The sequence below is a fragment of the Siniperca chuatsi genome, linkage group LG10, assembly GCF_020085105.1.
Source record: "Siniperca chuatsi isolate FFG_IHB_CAS linkage group LG10, ASM2008510v1, whole genome shotgun sequence".
Classification (NCBI taxonomy): Eukaryota; Metazoa; Chordata; class Actinopteri; order Centrarchiformes; family Sinipercidae; genus Siniperca; species Siniperca chuatsi.
The window spans coordinates 17,870,564-17,895,146 of record NC_058051.1 but is presented as its reverse complement, the minus strand read 5'-3'; the positions used below and the strand labels follow the sequence as shown (position 1 = coordinate 17,895,146).

The following is a 24,583-nucleotide window of genomic DNA, read 5'->3' as shown; positions in this document are numbered from 1 at the left end:
ATGTCCCCACAGTGCTGCATGACAGGGGGAGAATATTGTAACCAATTTGTTCCCCAAAATACTTTTGAATTTTAAATTTGTTTTCCAGTCCAGAAAAGCGTAAGTGACCTTAGATCATTTTTGAACCACAACTGTGCTTGCAATTGGGCTCTAAATGTTTTGGGAACCAGTCTTTCTTTGGGCCCTCTGCAGTCTACTCAGTGGTTAGATTGAATAAGTTTAAACTGTGATTTGTCAATCCATAATATGTTCAGCTGCTTTTACATGACCTAATTCCAATAGTGCTAACCCTAGACTGACCTAATATTTCTATTTTGTCTATTTTTTCTAAGTTTTAAGAATAGCTTTGCTAAAACAACACGCCTGTTACTTCTAGCTTGTTAGAGGCATTATTGTTCACTTGACACTGAAATGGGAACCTGTTCCTATTTAAATCTGCACACATTTTAACGCTATGCTTCCAATTCTGTTTACCAATGACTGCTGATTTCTTATATTCTTATTTAACTGTTGCTCAGAGGTATCTTTGTCTCTTTCTGCCCTTTCAGTTGTCAGTCTGGTTGAACCATTGTACAGCGTTTTTCTCTTTTTTTGTAAACCCTTCATAAAAAATAACATCTTTTTGTAAAGAGCACTTTCTACAACCGAAAAGCATGAAAGACCATTCAAAAATATGGAGTATTCCTCTCAGCCATCTGACTGTACCGAATCAAACAGACAACTCCAAACTTTTGAGCGGTAGTGTATATACAATTATTGGTTTGTCTATATGAATTATCTTATCATCTCATCCTCATTGACAAAAGAATGTTTGTAAAAAGAAAACAAAAACAACTCTTGCTCCCTGGTAACGTTCACTGTTTTTTTTATTTTATTTCAGCACCTCGGACAGCAGCCGTCAGGGGCGTCACTTCAGAAAATCCTTGCAACTAATGTCACTGGGCAGTAAAATTTGCTAACCAAACTTGCATGGAACAATTCGAGGAGACAACTGGAGAAATAACAGATGAGTGATGAAGTTTCAGGTGGGAAAGGCAAGAATTTCTCTCTCTCTCTCTCTCTCTCTCTCTCTCTCTCTCTCTCTCTCTCTCTCTCTCCCTGTGTGATTATAGCTGACCAAATCTGTCACAGAACCGGCGATGTGTACTGTAGGTGCCCCTTTTGACATTCTCCATATTAGCCCTTAAATATTATGGGCTAGTGTGCATGTGGTGGGACTGTGTGTGTGTGTGTGTCATTTGATGTCATGATCATTAGTATTTCTTTAGAACGTGGCACTTGTTTTTATGTGTGTAGTATACTATATACTGTATTTTATATTCTTTTTCATACTGCTATTACTTTAACAACACATTTCTATCTCTCACATCGACCTGTTCGACCTCCCTCCTCTCTCTCTCCGCCCTCCCTGTTTGCTCGTCTTCCCTTTAATGGTACCATCGCCACTTTGGGTCGCAATCATCAATTATACTTCAGATTTCAGATGCGATGCCAAACATTGTAAACAGGATTTCTTTGTACGTAATTAAGAAACTAACGACGGCAGAATTATGTACACTATTCCATTTCCAAATGCATTTAATTTTACCATGGCACACCCAAATTCGTTTCTTGGATGAACAAAAGATGTGACAAAAGGTAGCGCGTAATGCTGGTGCGTCTTTTAAGACTGTACCGGAAAAAAACATGAGGCAGTGATATATTTATGAGTAGCCTATTTGAAAATGTCCTATCTGTGGGCAATGACCTTGTTTAAAAAGAAGACGGTTTGGGCTCGCCTAGTAAGCGTGTGTGTGTGTGTGTGTATGTGTGTGTGTGTGTGTGCGCTTGAGCGCGTGTCTACAAGAAGGAGGAGAGGGGCAGAGGGAGGCGGGCACGCCCAAACGATGGTGCCAGTCTGTTGCTTCTTGTGTATATCTGTGCGTCCTGCGATTGGCGGAGGACAGGGAAAGGTACCCAGCGCTGGCGCGCCGTGGGCGGGCGGTAGGCCTGTTTATAAACCCAGATCTTCCCCGTGGGCGGGAACAGCAACAGAAGAGAGTGAAAGTAAAGCGAAGGAAGAGAGTGAGAGACAGTGGAGGAGACGAGGCTGTGGCGGCGGCTGTGGTTGACCGGGGTTCGCAGAGGGGGCGAGGCGGCCGCCCCTGTATGCCTCTTCAACCGCGCATGGACGACCACCTCAGCCTCCTGCAATCACCCACGCCGAGCGCAACAAAAACCCGGGGCGACAACCTGGTGAACCACGGATACACCGAGACAGAGGCCGACGTGATGACGGTGGTGGCGTGTGACAACATGCTAGAAGAGTCTGCGGCTCTCCCGGGCCACCACTCTCTGGACCGATATGAACCGGATCACGAATGCTGCGAGAGGGTTGTCATCAACATCTCAGGGTTACGGTTCGAGACGCAGCTCAAGACTCTCTCCCAGTTTCCAGAGACGCTGCTGGGGGACCCCAAGAAGAGGATGAGGTACTTTGATCCTCTCAGGAACGAGTACTTTTTCGATCGGAACCGACCCAGCTTTGACGCCATTCTGTATTACTACCAGTCTGGCGGGCGCATCAGAAGACCCGTTAATGTGCCCATTGACATTTTTTCTGAGGAGATCCGGTTCTATGAGCTGGGTGAGGAGGCTATGGAGAAGTTCAGGGAGGATGAAGGCTTCATAAAAGAGGAGGAGCGGCCGTTGCCAGAGAATGAATTTCAAAGACAGGTGTGGCTGCTTTTTGAATACCCAGAGAGTTCTGGTCCCGCACGGGGCATAGCGATAGTGTCTGTCCTGGTCATTCTCATCTCCATTGTCATCTTCTGCTTAGAGACATTGCCAGAGTTCAGGGACGACAACAGGGATCCGATCACCATTGAGCCTGTGATAAATGGCACACTCCCATATTTCATCAGCCCCTTCTCAGACCCGTTCTTTGTGGTGGAGACGTTGTGTATTATCTGGTTCTCCTTCGAGCTGCTGGTGCGCTTCTTTGCATGCCCGAGTAAAGCCACGTTCTCCAAAAACATTATGAACATTATTGACATTGTGGCCATCATTCCCTATTTCATCACCCTGGGCACAGAGCTGGCAGAGAGGCAAGGAAACGGACAGCAGGCCATGTCATTAGCCATTCTGCGCGTAATTAGGCTTGTTCGGGTATTTCGCATCTTCAAACTCTCGCGTCACTCCAAGGGGCTTCAGATTTTAGGACAGACTCTGAAGGCCAGTATGCGTGAGCTGGGCCTGCTCATCTTCTTCTTGTTCATCGGTGTCATCCTCTTCTCCAGTGCTGTCTACTTTGCTGAGGCAGACGACCCAGATTCGGGTTTCAACAGCATCCCGGACGCATTCTGGTGGGCTGTTGTCACCATGACAACCGTTGGCTATGGGGACATGCACCCCGTGACCATCGGGGGAAAGATTGTGGGGTCTCTGTGCGCGATCGCTGGTGTGCTGACCATTGCCCTGCCTGTACCTGTCATCGTCTCCAATTTCAACTACTTCTACCACAGAGAGACGGAGGGAGAGGAGCAGGCACAGTACCTGCACGTGGGCAGCTGTCAGCCTCTGGCAGACACAGATGAGCTGAGGAAGACTCGCTCCTCTTCCTCACTCAGCAAGAGCGAGTATATGGTAATAGAGGAGCACGGGATCAACAGCACGTTCAAACAGCAGCCCAACTTCCCCACCACCACGCAAAACAACTCGCAGAACTGTGTGAACATAAACAAAAAGATTTTCACCGACGTGTAGCCAATTTTAGAGTGGTGGCCCTGAACACAGGAGAGGGTGGTGTGTCAACAAACAGCTGGTTCTGTCGTTGCGCACCAGCGCGTGGAAGTAGCGGTAGAGATCAGATGTAGAAAGAAAGGAATAAAGAGAGAGATAAAGAAAGAGCAAACCCTGTCTGTTCAGAGACGCTGCTTTGTGCTCCATTCAAAGCAGCGGGATTTTTCATTTCAGTGATCTGAATTCATAATTCTGTATGGTTCCATTCGCGCTTGGAGAGAAAGAGCTCCTTAAAGAATTATGCCTACTATTCTTCTCTGAGTGAGGGAATTGACCTGTTGTGCATTGTGCAATAGCCAATATATTATCACAACAGGTAATAATAGAAGCTTTATAACTGTGAAAGATGTATGTTACTCGAAGGACACTCACATTGTATTAACATGCGTTATGAGTCGTGATTCGTCAGTCATAGCCTATTTATAATAATCAGAATCATTTAAATATGTGTGTGTGTTTAAACACATGTAATGTCTGAAAAACACAATTCTGCATATATTATTCAATTAGACCGTTCTGTGCTTTGCCTTTATTGTGCGTTAAAGTCTAGTCCAAATGCTACTGTCTTTAAAAAAGAATCCCTTGTAATTCTTTGATATGAACCTTCCTGGTAAGATATTTAATGCGTAAACAGCACCATATAAACACAGGGGCCAGGCGACTGTCACTGTCTCATTATCGGTGCAAGACACACGTGAGCGAGGAAAACACATGCTCTTTCATGCACACACACAGCGATCAAAGATGGAGCGTGCTTCTCTTTGGATGCCTCAAATATAGCTGTGATGCAGTCTCTATGGTGACGGTCGTTTCCTCGGTAACCCCGGTCACCGTTGCCATGGCACCCTTGTTTCCACAGTAACCTCCCAGATGGCTTGGAAGATATATTGAAGATTCTCATCTGAAAAGCTTGTCTTCAGTCTCTAATAAGACTGTTTTGTAATCACGCTTTGCGTGCGTAAAATACAAGCCCAAACATGCCCAGCGCCACTGTCGCTAATCAGCAAGCTCACTCAGTGACTGTAACATTGACACAAAAACATATTGGAGTAAGAAGGTCTGTTTTCAATTTACCACCATGAACTGCCCCCCAAAAATGAACCAGGCATATAAAATAAGCCGGTAGAAGCGGAAGGAGAGGGGGCGTGTGAGGAATTATGAATGGACTGGGAGCACATTATGTCTGGCTGTCTGGAGTGCGCTACTGCGGGTGCTCAGCAGAGGCTGCTGTTCTCCCACTAATGAAATTGGTAAGTTCTGAGCACATGCCTCAGTCTCCTTGTGAATTTTCCCTTTAACTTTAGCCATGAAACCAGTGTTTATTCTGTTTGTATATTTACACAAGTGTTTTATGGACTTTTCATTACAGGCAGGTGAGTTTAATCTAAAGAATGACCCTCAAGAGAATAATGCAAGTACATCTCCACCTGCAGGTGCAGGACAAAACAGTTCCTTACAATTCTTACATGGTTTTATAGTTAATATCACAACATAATGTAAGGGAGGTGATTGTGTTTTTCTGTCATAGCTTTTATTAATCCTTAACAATGTAGTGATGTCTCACCAGTTGCTGGTACCTACATGTTTAGACCTCATCAGCCTGAGTGTGTGGCCTCTTCTATTTTGTGTAATGGGTGCGATGCTCCTGCAGTGTGCCCTGGTTGTCTTTAACCTTCAGCTGACTTTGTCTATGAAATGAACAAGGGCACCAACAGCATGCCCACCCAGCTTGTCTCAGTGCTGCCCCCTGGTGGCCACCATCTCGTGCTAATAGAACAGGTGGCTCTTACCTGCTTTGTGACCTAAGTAGTCTTTTGCCATTCATATCAAAGGCAGAGAGAGAGAGGTCAAATAACCATGACATACCAGACAGCAAGATAAAATAGAGAGCTGCTGGTTTGACACTGGTATTGTCGAATAACATCTGTACTGTTTCTTATCAAATGTGTGATGAATGGAGATTGTTTTCAAGTGTAGTGTGTTTTCTTCTGTATTTTATTTGCTAAAAACAGTAAATGATCACTTGCATACTTATAATAATTAGTTTATATTGCAGTCTCAGTGTGTGAATTTGGATTGTAGGGCCCATTGAAAATTACAAGTGACTACAAGTGTGAGCCTCTACCTTGCCTTTTTTCCTGTTCCATATTCTTGTCTTTGAAACTGCTGCACTGCTATCCCTGCAGATTTATGTCTAGATTTATAAAAAAGCGATGAGGGTGAGAAGGAAATACATTTTTAAAAAGGCTGGGTAATGAGGATGGGTAATCTATCAAACAACCATGTTCTGAATCTATTTAGTGTGGCTGTGTAAAACTCAAATGAATGCTTGTGAGCACGTGTATGGTAGTACACTAATAATATGTATATGTATGTCTCCAGTCATGGTTGAGTCATAATTAGGGCAGCCTCATTTGCTGGCTTACACTAAAGGCAAAGTGGGAGGTCCAACAGATTGATCTCTTCATTGATTATTCCTTTCCATTTTGACCCCTGACCTTGACTTCATATTTTTTCAGTGAAAACCTCCATATAAGTCATCAGTTAAATGGCCTGCTCATTTCTCAGGTCACATAAAAGCTTCAGCAAGGAGAAACACTGGTCTATTGATCAGTAAGCAAGATATATTATGCAGGAGACAGGAGCTACTTGTTTATCATCTAACTAGATTGGTCAGTCTGGAAGCTATTCTCATAGGCACGAGCAGGATAGACAAACACACAGACATAATAGAGTACTGTACCATGCAGGTTTGTCTTTTTAATTCTTATTCTGTCCACTTCTGCTAATGTGTATCTCTGCAGCACACTTGAATATTACATTTGTTTCTGTCACAGACTCTCCTCTCCTTACCTCAGCTCCTCTTTCTTAAAGTTACACTACAGTTACACTGCACTACAGTGTAGACATTTAGTTGTTGCTCTTATATGGGGTAAATTGCAGTAAGTGAGCTCACTCAAAGACAGCTTAATAAGAAATGTGGGGACAGTTCTAGTGAAATTTTGCCCTTCTTGTTACAGGACAATCTCTCATATCTAAAAGTTGCCTGTTCCTCTCTTCTCCTCTCTTCTCTTCCTCTCTCCTCTCCTTCTGAATTGACAGTGTTTACAGTTTGATTTTTGCATGAGTGGTAATGAGACAGCAGGGAGAGGAGGAGCAGCCTTGTGTTGTTAATCAGACCGCCAAGCTGGGTGATGGGTCCGGCTACGCTGTGTAGCTTTAACAACTTTGCTTTTTCTTTGCCTCCTCCTCATCCCCACTTTCTCTCAGGTGAAAATTGTTCCATTTTTCTGCACAGACCTCCTGGAACCCCTGCCGACCCTAATTAGACTGTCTCCCACTTAGGTAAATAGACTGTACATGATCAGCAGAGTAAATATGACATGGGTGAACTTCAGCTAGAATTCACTGATAATTACTTTGAAAGCTTTTCTCATTTTAGAGCAGTATTAACCCTTCTGTCCCTTTTTTCCCTTTAGGGATGCAATGACATTGGTCTTCCTGTTGGGCCTGATGGGCCAAAGTTAAGAGTTGAGACAGACCTCCCACTGGATCAATTTTTCCTCCCCTGCCCTCCTCCTCCTGATTGCTGTCCTCAAACCTGGACTTCTAACAAGCAGTGCCTAGCAGTTCTCCCCCTCCAGTGGATCACCACTCAATCCAAAATGCAACAAAATGCAATCGCAGGAATGGACAGACATATAACATATTCCACGTACAGTCTTGTAGCTGCAGTTTTATGACTGCTTCTGTTCTGGAGTTACCACACTGTGAATGGAACCATCACAGGATCAAAAGTGATTCAGGCAGTGACAGAATTCAGCTGGAACTGTGTTATGGACTCTGACATTTCTCCATACTGCTTTCTATATAAAATTCAAAAGGACAGATTCAGGAAACAGCCAGCAATTTTGCAAAGCACATTTCATTCCTGGACTTTACACGATTTCTACATTCTGTATTCATGTTTCTGGGTAACGATATTCATTACGGACAATAACTGACAAACAGCTTTAGCTTCAAGTCAAAAGTGGTAAAAATGAGGCCAACCGTGATTTGCTGATATGAAACTGTGATAAAAATCAAAGACTGTTAGCCATATGCCTTTCTTAGCTCTGTGTGCTCTGTATTGCTAATATATGAAACACACACATATGTACGTGTGCTGGTTGCAGCTATTCCCCTGACCTACACATGGAGAACACTACAAAGACATGCACATACTCATAGACACAGACACACAAACACACACACACACACGTATACACATGCCTGTGAATGGCTCTCTTTTATCCCAGAGTGCACTGGTGTTTTTTGGGATGGGGCAGAATATTGTCAGGGGAAGGCTGTGCATACTAGTATTTGTTCTGTGTTATTCTGTGCTGTCTTTAACATGACCCATATAAAGAGATTTTGAGTTGTGCTGTCATTATTTGAGAGGAGCTACAGCCTGCTTTCACTCAATTACTGAGAGAATGGCACTCATCTATGTCTGGGAGAATATCTAGGTCCAATTACTGATCTAATAACCTATTCTGTGTGCGTACAGTATATTTCTATTATGCCAAATAAGACTAGAGACATTTGACACAACATAACCCTCTCTGTGTGTGGATGTTTCTGTACAGTTAATCCACTTCTAGCATTCACTCCAATATGTTGTTTTTAGTATAAGCAACCTATTCAATTTGAATTTCATTATTTAATGGGATCAAGGTAAAATAAGGGCAGAGCAAAAACATCAAATAGTTTATAGTAGGGCACTAGATCAAGTGATTACAGTATTTTTATACTGTGTGTAAATGTGATTATGTGCCTGATAAAAAAAAATGGTGACATATTTTTAATGGTTTAATCATTCAATGTTGCTCTAATTTCTAAAGTTAAATGGACCATAAGTATCCATAAAAAAGATGCTGACACACAGGAAATGTCATTGTTTAACAAGTTTTTCCCATGCAGAGCCTCACACAGTGACAGTCTTTTAGTAGTGAACAACAGTGTTTGGCTCGCAGCCCTTTAGATGGATGGTTACAGAAAAACACACTCAACACAACCGAAGTCTCCCTTGTAGTTGTGCTGAACAGACAGAATAAGGCAACCTCTCTGTAACAGGGTGACTGGGCCAGTCCTTTATGAGAGTATACTGCATCTATTTGTAAACATCAATGAAATAGAGGGATAATAATAAAATAAAAGACACTATTCTGTCTGACAGATTTAAGAAGTGCATTACAACATCAGCCAGGCATTTAGATTTGACTTGAAAAAGAGATGGTGATTCCAAATTTTAAGAGAACATTATCTCAAGTTGCCACACATTTGGCTGCATGGCTGGACCTTAAAGAGAACTGAACTGTGTATGAGCCCAGTGGAAAACTTCATGTCTTCCCTGTGCCGAGGAGGTAAATATTAACATTCTTACAGAGGTTTACAGCCATCACACTGTCATCCTGTGTATGAGCACGTGTGCTTTATTGTTTCAGTGAGCCCACCAGCTCACTAATAATTCTGCCATCTCTCTGGGCTATTGTCAACGAGTATCAAACCGCCTTTCTATAAGGCATATTGGAAATGTGGTGATAGTTCTAGACTAAATGTTTATCAGTACAGCACAATTATAGACAAAATCCCCCTTAAACTCTTTCTCTTTCTGGCTCTTTGCCTATCATTTTCTCTCTCTTTCTCTGACTTTCTTACTAAACATGTTAGTGAAAGACACAACTGCCTATGAGATCACATAAATGCCTATGATGTCATCAAAGCTCACCACCAGCCATGGCGCTACAGCAGGAAATCTCCATTGCAACAAGGAAGGATTGTTGGTAAGATAAAGAGAATGGCCAAATAGAACAGATTAAGCCCTCTACAGGTGCACTGAAAGGATCACCACTTAAGCTGTTCATATTAGTATCAATTGTTGCAGCATTTATGTGTACATGGCTTCTGAGAAGGGTGGGGGATGCCAGTTTGTCATTTTGTGTGTCTCTGTTTTGTGTGCTAGTGTGTGTGTCTCTGGCAGAGGATCAGTGTATTGCCCCACAGGCAGATTGGGTCTCACCATGCAGGGACTCAACAGCAGGTCTAAGTTGAGTTAAGACAATGCCAACAGAAGCCATTCATGAGCCAACACCAGATTGTATGCACACACAAACAACATAGAGGATTACAGGGCTAAATGCCAACCACAGCTAATGATGAAAGCATATTCCAACATCTTTAAGAAGATGAAATTACTTTAAATTACTTTAAGACTCCAATAACGGATATCTGTTTTGACCACTTGGGGGCAGCAGAAATAAGTTGTGAACACTACATTGACATATTATCACCTTTTATGTTGTTATGAACTTATTAGAAAACAGTTGCTCATTTAAATATCCAGCAGTTATGGACAACATTATCAATTATTTGGAGTTGTGTTTCTGGTCACCTGGCAAATCTAAGTCCAATATATTCATTCACTTTTAGCTCTGTTTTTGGTCTCTACCAACTCCTGAGGTGTTAAATGCGCCACTGTGTTCATTAGCTAGTTACTAACTATGTGCGCCTGCCGTTTGGGGCTGAGCAGGTAGTATATAATGGGTTCTTAGAGCTTTTTCGCTAAAAACAGATACCTGATGTGGCTAAAAAGCAGTGAGAGTAAACCAGAACAGTAAAGTTGCAGGCCTGACAGCACAAACAATAAGCTGAAAATTGCTATAAAGCTCCATAAAGCTGAGGGGAACTGCAGATTCGAGTGATAATTCTCTGTAAGTTCATCACTAGGAGCGACCCCTTTCATATTATCACATAGTTTTCACATTAACATTTGATAGATTTTTATTATGAAAATATTTATTATAGCTACTTTAAAAGCACATGCAGTATTTTTCCTAAGGGTCTAATGATAGAGGGTGTCATATGTTGCTCAGGTTGTAACACCGCCTGAGACAATTTTCTCATTTTAAGTTATATAAATAGGTTATGAAAGGTTATAAAAGGGTTATAAAAATAATAAGGGTTAGGTTATACAAATAAATCTGATTTGACTTGACCTGAATTCATTAAAGACCCTTAAAACCTTTTAACCTTGTAAGACCTTTAAAAATAAGCACACTAATGATTACAACCTTTCCTAACATACATGACATAAAATAAAACTTTTTTTATCCTTCACATATTATCCTAATGTATGTGGTAACATTACATGTGGCTCACTTATTTCTTTGTGACTTTCAACTGAGTGATATTTCTATGTTCACTAGCAGAGCCACACCATTGGCAACTGGGAAGGATGGTTGCTAAGGATGATGACGCTGTTGCTAGTGCTTCCACAAAAATCTGATTATTCCTGGATGTTGATTGGCCGATCAGTTCCAGTTTTCAGCCACAAGCGCAGGAGACAAGGTGGGACTCCCTATCCACACGTACTGTATGTTCTATATGCAAATGCACAAAACAAAACTATCTCAGACATACACATTATATGCCGTCTTTGATGTGCACCAACACATGCAGGCACACTAACAAAAACATCCAAAATAATATCTGCAGCATATTCAGACCCAGATGTTAAGACACATTTGATTTTCTTTCAAGCTGTTGGAAGGGGTGACTGCTGCCAGTCATCTCAGTTTTTGCTGTCAAAACAAACAGACAGATGGTGGAGAGAGTGATAGCATAAAACAAAGAGAGAGAGAGAGATGCTGCTGTGCGCTACTGGATGACTCATCACTCTGTCACTGTGACCTTTATCTGCTAACCTCTCCACCTCTATTGTTCCCCTTAATTTTCATTTTCTGCACAACTCTAACTACATTGCCTGCTGACTATGTTAGTCTCCTCACGTCCTCTTCAACTCACCCTCTTCTCTGTAACACACATCTGCTCTTCCTGACATCAATTCAACATTTTCCTCCTTTTGCTTTCCTCCCATTTGCTGGGGAGATTTCTTTAGTGTCACTACACATTCAGTGAACATTTCAAAGTCAAGCTGCCAAGCCTCATTGTAAAGGAGATCTCCAGCATATAGCATACATATTCAGCTGTGCATACCTAGTCATATTGTTAATATACCCCCAAGTTTCTTCTCTAAGCTAAGTCACAAATCCAGAGTTAGGTAATTGATTTTTCCTTGTTTTCGAAGGCTGATAAACCGAAACCACATCCAGAATCAATAGCAGAGTACTCTACTTCAAAGGTAAGGACATAAGTCATCATGAAAGCAGTGTTCCTCATCAGCCTGGCTGCTCTCAACAGGCAGGTGGAGAATTTCCAAGGTCAACCTCTAAATATAGAGGGACCCCAGAGGGATACATGCAGGGAGAGAGAGGAGTGAGGGGAGACAACAACAACAAGGAAAAAAAGAGGGATGAAGGGTCAAAATAAGTTAATGTGGTAATTAAGTTCCTTGGCAAGTTGTCATAGAGGAGATTTACTTTTGTGGATTGCTATTTCGATGCCTATATGCCAAAATTAATTAGGAATGGAAGAACAATTTGCATGTATTCATAGTGAAATGAAAAGTTAGGTGGCATGTGGAGCTGTCGTTCAGTAATTTAGGAATATAGACGTAACAGAGACAAAGCAGCCAGTAGCAGAGCATGTATTATCATTTGCCATCATGTGCATGTGTGCGTGCATTTGTGTACTTGGTTTAGTTTCTCCATTCTCCATTAAAGTTTCTTGTCTTGGAGCTATGAAGAAACATGGAGTTAGTATAACTTTGTCTAAATGTATATTTCAGTGTGTGCATGTGTTCTGGTGGTGTGTGCATGCACATGTCAATACAGTTGCTCATTACATCTGCGACAGTGAGTGTGTTATAACTTGTAAGTGAGTGATCACCTGCTGCAGCACCAGCAGAGGTCATCCAGGACAAAGCTCCTCCCTTGCAGTCTGCTGCCATAAGTTGGATCAACACCCTCTTCTCTCTTTCATTCTGTCTCTTACTCACGCTCCTCCTCTCTCTCTCACTTCCAAATGCTCTGCTGCATAGAAAAGGGTGGAGATTTTAGGTGTGCAGGTCTGCTGACTTGCACGCTGACACACAAATATGCTGATCATCTCACATTTTAATCTCAATTGAACTATTTGTGTGGGATTGCAGTGAATTTTTTCTCTGAGTAAATTAATTGAATGTGATGGGAATAATAGGTTCTGTGCACATTATAGTTCTGGGCAATCTTTTATGTGACCATCATTATTCCATCTACAAAAAAAAAAATAGTTTTTCTTATCCACAGCTCAAACCAAACTCAGTCAACACAGACATTTCTGTCTAGAGATTTTGGGGCTCCCCCTCAGCCTGGGCCCCTGCCCAACTGCACCAGCTGGCACAAGGAGTCACAATCAAAAATTGCCTGATTAAATTAAAAAATATGTTTCATACAGTGAAAAAGTGCTCAGACAGGCAGTCACGTGGGGCCATTAGTTAGAAAGCATTCTTAAGTTTCTCTGTGAGGTTCCATCTGGTCTGCTCGGCTGAACACAAAACAGAATCAATGGTCCCATTCTGAGACTTGGCACAACTTGAAGGTGAGAGGGAACTGGAGACAGAATTAAGGATCTAAAATGGTTGGAGGGTCAATGGCCCTCAAAACTATGGGTCAACTCTGTGCCAGTAACATAAAAGTATTAGTACTGTAGATCAAGGGTTTTCAGAGTCTGACACACAAAATCGAGACAACTGCATCCCTGAACTGTGTCTGGAGCATCTTTTTTCTATGATTTCTCAGTGGATTTATGGACATTTATTCTCCACATGTATCGTAACATAATGGTATCAGTGTAAGTCATACTGAATCTAAAAATATGTGTATAATGTCTGTGTGTGATTTGACTGAGTTAAATGGACTGTACTTATATAGTGCCTTTCTAGTCTTTTCTACTCCAAGTGCTTCAACTACAAATGACAATCACGCACTGATGACAGGTGCCAACTGCTCATCAGTTTAAAGGAAGTAAGTCATTCACACACTGGAGGAATTTGGGGTTCAGTGTCTTTACCAAGGAGGCCTCAACATGTGGGGTGAGGAAGGGGATAGAACCGTCGACCTTCCGATTGGTGGACAACCCGCTCTACCACTACACCACAGTCGCCCCGTAAGTTACGAGCTATTACTCAGAGAAGGAGTAAACTGTGGCAGTCAGGTGCTAAGGGTTTTAAAGTACCTTAATTGCCTGAGTTGGAAAAACACACTGAAAAACTACAGCTTCCCGTTGTGTTACCCGACAGGCATGCACCTGTCCATTTCAGAGTAACATTTCTCTTTATCAGACATATTGTCACTATCTGCAAAATTCAGTACAAGTGTTTTTCTATTGTTTTGGGGAGCAGGGTCCCCCAGAATGTCTGGGATTGGCAACTGAAAACATGGTTCAGGTATGATGAGGTTAAATTATGGCTCAGGTATAGTATGGTTAAGGGATCATTCATAGGGTTACAGTATGGTTTAGGTTAACCAAATAAAACCAGTTGGTTGCAGTTAAGGAAAAGATCATGGTTATGAACACTGAATTCTAACATGAAATATGATGTGAAAATTGTAAGTGTATGCAAAGTGTAAATGTGAAATAGTTGCAAGAATGAAATAAAACATTGCAGTAAACAGAGTACTAACCTCTCCCTCAGTCCCAACAAACTCAATCCTATATCCCATACTCTAAGTGCCCTCTTCCCTGTCCCTCTAGTAAAACTGTTATATATGATTGCTGTGAATGTGGTGGTGGATGATGAATCATTACACTGCTGACACCCAGCACTGAATATTGGTAATTGGGCTCTTAGCTGCCCTCCATTTAGAATTGGGTTTTCTTCATTTACATTCACGGACGATGAGGATTTCTGGCCATCAATCAGCCGACTTATGCAAAAGTGTCGATCAGCTCTGTGCAGAGTGAGCTACTGCTGCAGTCCCTGTGGTCCCATGTCATCATCTTAATCAGTATTCTGGTATTTTGAATGGAAGAAGGACTGGATATCACGTTGAACCTATCCTTGGGCTGTAGAGAATGGCAGCGCAAGGAGAACACATGAGGGAGGACGTGGTATTCCTCAGGGAGTTGTGGAGTCTCTTTTTCTTTCATGTGCGATTTCCGTTCTCTGCCTGAAGAAATATGTGGGTTTTTTTCACCTGGCCCACTTTCAAGCAGTGGAGGAAAGGAGGGCAGGGAAGACTGTCTGCAGGAAAACTGTACCAGTTCATTTGACTGTATAATCATTGAACTTCATCTAGTTTGTGATTGCATTAAGAGCTGTTAGCATCAGTCCTCTGTGTGTGTGTGTGTGTGTGTGTGTGTGTGTGTGTGTGTGTGTGTGTGTGTCTGTGTGTGTGTGTGAGTGTGTGCCTGCATGTGCTTAATAGGTATGGGCAGTTGTGATACAGTATGCAGGTCTGTAAATGATAAGAGCATAATTAGCGACTCGACAAATTGTACTGCCTCTGAATCTTGCATACACTAAGGACCTCACAGGTGGCACGCACATTTTACTCACACAGTTCTACTATAATAATGTTTGAGCGCATACTGTATTGTTATATTTGTGCAGACAAACATAACAAAGCAAACATACAAACATGCACACAAACAGATTATCCCAACACAGACATGGGGGCAATTGCAGCAGCCATTCAAACCTGCACACATCCAAGCACTCAATCCATAAGATATGGGAAAATCTGATAAAATGACTCATTTGGGTTACTAGAATAGCTCAGGCAGGTTGACCTGGGACTTGACCTGTTCACACAGTGGTCACAGAATTTCTGCAGCTGCTGTGTCATTATCCCTCATTCTCTCAATTCATTGCCTTCATTTCAGTTCAGAAGATTTGTCCTACAGTATTTCTTTTTCTCATTTTCCCCTGGCATTCTTCCAGACCAAAAGAAAGCATTACATGTTTGTGTGGGCATTGTGTATGTGGGCATGTAGGCTATGTTGTCAAGTGTAGATGCATCATGGGCAGAGGGTAAGCCACGAAGTCAGTTACAACATTTTAGGAAAATCTATCTTCATCTTGTCAGTTTCTACCTTTAACTGTTTTTTTTTGTCCTTTGTTCTCTCCTGAGGGGCGCATGTTTTGTTGAAAACCGTTTCAACCCAGTGGTGGGCGATGCTTCCCCTTTAATGTGGAGCAGTGAGGACAGGAGTGTCGGGGAAGGGGGAGCGCAGAGGGATGGGGCGAGGCGCGCAAGAAGCTCTTAGTATGCGCTGCGATACCCTACTGCAGCCCACGCGTCTCAACTATGGTGAATTATGGTGAAATATGAGAGACATGGGAAGAACCGGCAGCTCAAAAACAGTTGGTCGTGATGAGATGACAGCCACTGGATAGATTAGTCAAATGAGGGAAGAAGGACAGATATGAAGGAATGGACTCACGATCTCAAGGCACCTGTTAAGAGGAGACAAACTGGATAAACATACATGCGTCTGCGCACCAAGAGAATCAGGGTGAATTCCTGCATGCCATTATCTGACATTATGCTGTAGTCCGACAGATAATGCTATGCTGCTTTGTTTAGTGCATGGAGTCTATTGTGGCTGTCCATGATCCACACAGGGGAGGGCTACAAATGGCTTGAGCATGTATGGCACTTGCCACTCCAAACTTAACTCACTCGCGCTTGCCAATCAACTACAGCACTGCCATTTAATGTTTGAATATCCCAGTGCATGAACGTGGCTGCTTTTTCTCAAATTTATGAAAAAAAAAATAGTTCAAGTGTTAAAAACGCCATCAGAGGACTGCGTTATTCTATGGAATAGATTGTGACCATATGATTCCATTTGTTACTAATGTGCATCATTGGTGTCTTCATATGGATATTCCCCATCAGAAAAAAAGATGGTGGAATTTACATGCGATAAAATGGAAAACACAGAGATGCAAAAATCTTCAGGCACCTGTTTCGGGATCAAACAGGTGATTTCGCTTTAGATTAAATCTGCCGAAGCATGGGTGCTTGCGAGTAGAAATAGGCTACTGACAGCAGCGCCTCCCCAATAAGTCTCTGCAGATACCAGGCTAGAGGATTACCTTTGCTGTTGTTGCAGGCGGCGGCGTATTGTTCTGAAGTGGGGGCGTCATATGTTGCTGATGCCAGCATTTTAAGATTTGCTTTAATGGAAAAGCAGTTTATTCCCACCACAACATCATCGCCCCCCACCAGCTTCAACCTGTAGCTAGCTTTATTACAACATGTATCTGCTGGTCACTGAGGCGTGGGAGGTAACTCCTGCATCCTCACGCCTTGTCCCCTCTCCCACTCCCACTGCTGCGTTGCTGCAGAGCCGGAGCTTCAGGTGATATATGGCTGGCAGAAAGGGGCTGCTTTGACTGTGGGGGCTGACTTTTGACCTGACACTTCTGCTGGGCCCTTTAGGCAGTACCATCAGAGGACAACAAGCCTTACACGTGCCAGTGCAAATAGGTAGGACTTTTGTGTTTTTATTCCGATATTGTTGCTTTCACTGCCAAATTACACTTATATTTGTGTCTCTAAAGTAAAAATGTGTGGCCTAAAATAGTCCTAGTATCCAATACTATAGGCGTACATCTTCATACATGCAACTTTTGTGCAGTGGCCTATGAAATTTGAGGGTTATATACTGTTCAAACAACTCTGCAGTAATGCAGTGGGCTATGTCAACCACTGGCTATGGCTGGCTACCACTGGCTAAACATTTCTAAATATAATTTACTGATAAACTATTAATTTGATCAATAACTTGATGAAGTTTTTCTCGGCTTTGGGAGAGAATGTTGGTCACATCACACATACAGAGAGAGGAAAGTCATCAGAGATTGTATGGAGCACTCAGCATATAATCAGGTTTGTTTGTTGTAATTGCACCCTTTGAGAGCTGATACAGTATTACTGGCTAGCATATTGATCGTGCAGTGTGCTCATATGAGAGAGAACTCATAACCTAATACACATAGACACAATGGAGCCAATTTGCTCAAATGGTTCTGCCCCCCCTTTATTATTTTCAACTGCCCTGCTCTTGCCTGTTTGCAGGAAGGTCTTGAAGTAACACAGCATTTCTGGGAATTACTGTCAATTTTAGTCTGTGACGATGTTACGTTTAAAAAAATGAATGGTTCAAAAATATATGCCAGTGATGTTGTTGAATATGCATGCAATTAATAAATCGATTCAAAAGTATGAGATTTCTTGCTCATCACATTCATTGTTGTAGCCTTTCTCTGCTTTCTATCCTGTCCTGTAGCTCTTTGCAGGCCAATCTGCCTGTACCTGAACCCACAAGCGTGTGGAGCCTTTATCTCCTCGTGGCCCGACGTGGCCCCATCCTTTCTGAAACCTGCAGGTCCCATCTCCTTCCACCATGACAGTTGCTACCAGCGACCCTGCGGACGAAGCCGCAGCACATCCGGGTCAGCCTCATGACCAGTACGACCCAGAGCCAGATCATGATTGCTGCGAGAGGGTCGTCATCAACATCTCAGGCTTGCGCTTTGAGACGCAGCTCAAGACCCTCTCTCAGTTTCCAGAGACGCTGCTGGGGGATCCCAAGAAAAGGATGAGGTATTTTGATCCTCTCAGGAACGAGTACTTTTTTGACCGGAATCGGCCAAGTTTTGATGCTATTCTGTATTATTATCAATCAGGAGGGAGGCTGCGCCGGCCTGTTAATGTGACCCTGGACATTTTTTCTGAGGAGATCCGATTTTATGAATTGGGTGAGGAGGCTATGGAAATCTTCAGGGAGGATGAAGGTTTCATAAAGGAAGAGGAGCGGCCTCTGCCAGAGAATGAGTTTCAGAGACAAGTATGGCTGCTGTTTGAGTATCCAGAGAGCTCAGGTCCTGCTCGCATCATTGCCATCATCTCTGTCATGGTGATTCTTATCTCTATCGTCAGCTTCTGTCTGGAAACATTGCCAGTTTTCCGAAATGATGATGTGGAGATTTACAATTCTCCATTCCAGTCTAGGTCCAATGCCACCTCTACCTATAGCGGCTCGGATTATTTCACAGACCCTTTCTTCATCGTGGAGACCCTCTGCATCATCTGGTTCTCTTTTGAGTTCCTTGTTAGGTTCTTTGCCTGTCCCAGTAAAGCTGGATTTTTTGGCAACATCATGAACATCATTGATATAGTGGCAATCATCCCCTACTTCATCACCCTGGGCACAGAGCTAGCAGAGAGGCCAGAGGACAGCCAGGCAGGCCAGCAGGCTATGTCTTTAGCTATTCTCCGTGTCATTCGTCTAGTCAGGGTGTTTCGTATCTTTAAACTCTCGCGTCACTCCAAGGGGCTCCAGATCTTGGGACAGACTCTGAAGGCCAGTATGCGTGAGCTGGGCCTCCTCATCTTCTTCCTGTTTATCGGTGTGATCCTCTTCTCCAGTGCTGTCTACTTCGCAGAAGCAGATGAGCCACATTCCCAGTTCAGCAGCATCCCTGAGGCCTTTTGGTGGGCCGTGGTTTCCATGACTACCGTGGGCTACGGAGATATGGTCCCTACAACCATTGGAGGAAAGATTGTGGGGTCTCTCTGCGCAATTGCCGGTGTGCTAACTATTGCCCTGCCTGTACCTGTCATCGTGTCAAACTTCAACTACTTCTACCACAGAGAGACGGAGGGCGAGGAACAGGCACAGTATCTTAATATCCCAAGTGTGCCTAAAGCCAGCTCAGTTGACGATCTGAAGAAGAGTGGTCGGAGCGGCAGTGGATCCACTCTCAGTAAATCTGACTATGTGGAGATCCAGGAGGCTGATAACCACAGCACTGAGGGGTTAAGACCAGAGAGCATGAAAACAGGAAACTGCACCCTGGCTAACACTAACTACGTAAACATCACTAAGATGCGTACAGATGTATAATGTGAGCTACTGTAGATGGTTAACTTCAGCTGGGGTCTATAGGGACTGTAACAGGAGGATGAAGGTATGACTCCCTGTATTGACCAACTATGGTGCCCAGTTTGTGACTCCAGAGCAGATGAGTGAGATTAACTTGGAGAAAAGGTCAGTAGACAGGACATCATGTTCTCCCACATCCTATGGCACATATCATAGAACGGCCACCCGGCTTATTTAGGACATTGTCAGTGTCTGCATGGAGTTAGTCTTACCTATGTGACAGTAGTCGTCCTGCTCGCAACAGTAGCAAAACAGTAGCCTAACCAGTAATAATCAATATTAACACCGTAAAGGTAACACTAGTTTCTAACTTATTGCTCAAACTGCCGCTGGGAGAAGATGCACGATAACAAAACTTTTGATCAGCGTAACCTTTATTTTTAACCGTAACTTAACATATGAACTTGTGATTTAAAACAGGCCATATTATCAGCATTCGTGAGCAACTTCAATCTGCTGCTCTAACTGCCAAGGTCCTGACTCAGAGAAAAAACTAAATCACCAAGATCACAGCTGTTCTGTCAGGGGAAAACTGAATTGAGCAACAGAGAGCGAGAGAGAGCGATACTAATATGCTTTTGGCCAAATGGTCATTTGTTGCTTTCTCTGTCAGAGAAAAACCCTGAGTGCACTAGCATTCCTCCCTGGGCCTGCACTAGATATTGTCTAGTACAAGATAGTGGCCTCTGTAGAGACCAACAGATAGATGACAGTGCTGTGCTGTAATTCTGGACCACAATAACAAACCACCTTCTTTTTCCTGTTATTTTTCCTTGATGACGCTCAAGTGGATTTACAGTATGTACACTTTCTCAAGACTCTACCTGTTTTGTTTCCAGCCAATGCAGGCTAGCAGGTGGACTGAAGAAATGTCTCTCTAAACAGAGTGAATGTCTTGTTTATTTATTGATGTGTGTTCATTTGATTTGTTGTAATGTATGCTTTTTAGTAATATGATGAATGTGTGTGTGTTTTATGGTTAAAATACCTGATGTAGAAAGAAAGATAGTGAATATTTTCTTTATAGCGTTCTGAGTGAGTGCCTATATCTCCATTCTCTTAACTGCACCTTTAAGTGTCTCTTTAGCTGCCACCCAGGTCCACTGTAATAGACAGTGAGAAGTGTTCAGTTTGACACTGCTGCCCAGCAAAAATATTGCTGTTCTTGACTTCATAGCATTCCATGTTTGTAGAAGTAGATAAAATGAGATTAAGGAGCAAACAAGGATGAGTTTTTAGTTTGTTGTTTTGTCTGAAGCTAATTTTTATCTATGATGTTTTTCACCATGACAATATACTTTGTATGTCCAGAATGCACAGAATTGACCAGAAAATGATTCATCAAACATTAAAACACAGTTTAAGATTTATGGAAGCAAAGTTAAGTAGTTTTATGTATAATTAATGTATTTTTTATGGTATTTACTCAAAAAGTTTAAAATTACAGTTTTTCTCAAGGCCCTCTACCAAAGAAAAAGCTCAGTGATCAACTAAAATTAATCCATGACACCTTTAAGGTCCACCTATTGTCATACCAGCAATGCCAGCTTTGTATTATTCAGTCTTGCTGGATAGTGGTAAGAAGCAATGTTAGCATTTAAGTCTGCAGTAAGCTTGCTTGTGATATCCAGAAGCTCATTAGCAATACAGGTAACATTGATTTCTCCTACCTAATCAAGCTGATAACTAATCTTTGCCTGTCTTGCCCTCTTTTTTCTCCCCTTAAACAATAGATCAAAAATAGTAAACTTGTTAAAAACAACAAAAAATATTTTTTTGTTATTTCACTATTAGATTTTATTGCAACAAGTGTTGCTAGCTCAATTATCAGGTCACAGAAGAGAAATGTGCCACCACCTGGCATACTGTATATTGGGTTGTAAAAGAAATGCTTTTGGTACTCATGCAGTTTGAACATTCATTCCATTGGTGGATTTTTCCCGCATAATGCAGGACCTCGGCTATGTGTCCTTTATCAGCTTTTTATCAAACAGATGCTATTCTGCTGTTGTAGTGCTGCATGTCCTTTGAAGTATTCATTGTAGCATGAATTAGTATGAATAATACTTAAAAAGCCAATTGACATGAATATATTCCTATATCTGTAGAGGTACTGGCGCTATGTGCAATATACTGTATGAAAGACGTGTCTTGTTTTAGAAGTATGTGTTATGCTTTGCATATGCATCTTCTTGCCATTGCTATCTGAAATTTTGCTGAGTCGCAATCCATGTGAAGTATTTAGGCGGTTATGTGTCCATGAGAAGATTTGTTAACTATCACTAATGTAAGGAAGATTGAGAAAGTAAAAGCAAGTTAAACATGGGAGGAAACAGGGAAGGTTCGGGAATGAGAGTCCAAAGCCACACTGACTCCAGAACAGGCATAGCTGAACCTGTGATCCACAGTTCAGATGTTAACTAATGTCCCGCTCCCTTCAGCTTTAAAGTCACAACCCAGTAACGGTGTATCATAGTGAAAGCAAACAGCTACTATCTGCTGCCAGCCCAGTGGATGCACAGAGATCCAAACAGTCAGTCAGCCAGTCAGACTTTTTGCTCAGTGAAGTGTATCATAATGCTCTAAGGGACTGTCTGAGTGCCCTTCTGTATCTCTGATATATAGGTCCATCACTCTGTGTGTAGTGGTGTCTGTGCATGTGTGTGTGTATGTGAGAGAGAGAGAGAGAGAATGAGAGAGACAAAGAGATTGTGAGAGAAATAGAGAGCTTTTAGATGCACACAAGCTGAGTGTATAGCTTTTAGAGACAATGTGGTAGCAGTTATCTAAAACACTGCTCTCCTTGACTCCAGGCCAGAACGACTATGGTGCTCTCTATATTCTATTCCATCCTAGCACACTGTTTACAGCCTGTGTATATATTCAACACATACATATAGTGTATTAAACAAAGAAAACTGAAAGGAATGCCCTGGTACACTCACTAGAGATGAGATCTACAAGCATGTGTTGACATATGAGATAAGCTTCAGAATCAGCCAGGACCAGTTACTTGGAATGGCAGAGAGGAAAAGTTGGGAAGGAAAATATGATAATGAAAGTAAACACTGCCCACACCCTCCTTTGCTTTGTACTCTGATGTGTACTTGTATTTTTCTGAACTCTTCTTGTGTACTGGGACACCTATGTGACTTTATGTGGCTTGAAAGCTTCGTCTGTACTGCCGTCTTTTCCACTCTTGTTACCAAGCACACTACTGAAGTGACACTCTGTCAAGACAAAAACACCCTCTTGGAGAAACCAACAGGATGGCACATCAGGATCATCTCAACCAAGGAAAACACGTGTTTGCTGTACTCCACAACACAGACAAGACGACACTTGACACGCTCATACACACACGCCGGACATTTGACCACATAAAAACACTGACGTGTACACACACTGCCTGTGAACATACACCTTTATGGGTCACATCTGTTGTCAGGACAGACACCTGTGGTTCTATCAAACTTAAAGGCCACAAAGTGAATGGACTTTAACCCACTGCTGGTGGTGAACACACGTAGCCATGTAAACAATGTATCAAAGAGTTACAGCTGCTTTCAATGATGTCTTAAAATGCCTAAAGCTTCTGCTTTAAAACAAGCTTCTGCCATGTACAGATTCCTGTGTAGCAGGGAATCGGAAGTGTATGCTTGCTGAATTAATCCAAGAAACTAAAGTTGTATAGTAGTAGTCTCTTAGGTTTAATATGCTCCAGGGACTAAGGATAGAAGTATTAAGAAATCAAAAAGGAAATATCATTTCTATGAGAACTTTAACTTATTTGTGTCATCAGACACTGTATAATTGAACTGTTTGTTTTTTTCACTATGTTTTTCTATTTCAATGTTATTACTGGCTCACCTTTGAGCCTCACAGTGCAGGGGCTGAGGTTTGACTGAAATACACATGCAGGCCTTGGTCAAATAGATTCTCACTGTAATGTCTTAATACATATTTACCCCCAGACAACCTCTTCCACTTCCTCTACTTCCTCTAACTTCTTCAACTAGTCACAAATGTGTGTGTATGATTTAGATAATCCTCAGCCTCTTCACTGTAGTGTGGTCTCTACTCATGGTGGTCTATACTCAATTGTCTGTATAAAGCCTGTGTTTTTTCTACCAGTGTAAGGAAAAAGACTGAACGAAGATGCAAATTGTCCATTGTTAAAGGAAATATGGATCTGAACGCTTGCTATGCCCTTCACAAGGACTGCCAGTGAATATAAACAGATTAATAGAGAATATCTATAGAGATACTTTCATCATTCAAAATAATTGTAAAAAATAAAACTGTTATGAATAATAATGGTCTTGATGATAATATCAATAATAGTATATTTATGATGACCTCAAGCTACTGTGTGTCTTTCTCATGTGATACAATACGAAGGCAAAAAGATGTGCAATTCTAATAGTGGATTTAGATCCATTTGTCTCATAATGATAACCACCAATAATCAGTTGTTTGGACAAGTGATTTGTATCTATGGTGTTTTTGACCATAACAATATACTTTGTATGTTCAGAACGCACAGAACTGAGCAGAAAATGATCATCAAAATTTAAATCAGTGACTGTTTTCATGAAATCCAACAACTTACTGTAGGTCCTGTGTTACAACATAGCAAAGTTAATCAAGCATACATTTTGTAATATATCCAATTCTTCTTTGGTGCTCGAATAAAGCGAATAAAGCCATGAGAAAGAAAACCTAAAAGTTCCATATACAATGTAAATTGATGAAAGCACCAGTGGAGCGGCCGCTCTTATGTCCATTACAGAAGGTATATTTTAATTGACTATCGACCCTCACCTACTCAATGGTTTTGTGTCCCGCTTCTCTATTTAAGTGAATCTTATGCTCTCTCTGGCATACTGAGAAAGCGAAGTGGTATATTTATAAAACCAGCAAG

At 42.0% G+C, this 24,583-nt stretch overlaps 2 protein-coding genes across 7 annotated transcripts; both read left to right on the top strand.

Moving 5' to 3' along the window:
• Nucleotides 1-1,087: 1,087 nt before the first annotated feature.
• On the top strand, nucleotides 1,088-8,191 carry LOC122882413 (potassium voltage-gated channel subfamily A member 3). 3 transcript variants are annotated; one of them, XM_044209748.1, is made up of 3 exons: nucleotides 1,088-5,030; nucleotides 7,079-7,125; nucleotides 7,260-8,191. In XM_044209748.1, the coding sequence occupies exon 1, from the start codon at nucleotides 2,149-2,151 to the stop codon at nucleotides 3,742-3,744; it is 1,596 nt and encodes a 531-aa protein (XP_044065683.1). In that variant the 5' UTR covers nucleotides 1,088-2,148; the 3' UTR covers nucleotides 3,745-5,030; nucleotides 7,079-7,125; nucleotides 7,260-8,191. The 3 variants fall into 3 exon arrangements, with proteins under 3 accessions (XP_044065683.1, XP_044065681.1, XP_044065682.1); XM_044209746.1 differs by having other exon boundaries at nucleotides 7,051-7,125; XM_044209747.1 differs by lacking the exon at nucleotides 7,079-7,125.
• A 7,231-nt stretch (nucleotides 8,192-15,422) lies between these two features.
• Nucleotides 15,423-23,976, top strand: kcna2b (potassium voltage-gated channel, shaker-related subfamily, member 2b). Of its 4 annotated transcripts, none has more exons than XM_044209752.1 (3): nucleotides 15,423-16,218; nucleotides 17,151-17,198; nucleotides 18,001-23,976. In XM_044209752.1, exon 3 carries the CDS (start codon nucleotides 18,118-18,120, stop codon nucleotides 19,618-19,620), a length of 1,503 nt encoding a protein of 500 aa, XP_044065687.1. In that variant the 5' UTR covers nucleotides 15,423-16,218; nucleotides 17,151-17,198; nucleotides 18,001-18,117; the 3' UTR covers nucleotides 19,621-23,976. The 4 variants fall into 4 exon arrangements, with proteins under 4 accessions (XP_044065687.1, XP_044065685.1, XP_044065686.1 ...); XM_044209750.1 differs by having other exon boundaries at nucleotides 17,057-17,198; XM_044209751.1 differs by having other exon boundaries at nucleotides 15,423-16,690; nucleotides 17,057-17,198.
• The last annotated feature ends 607 nt before the right edge of the window (nucleotides 23,977-24,583 follow it).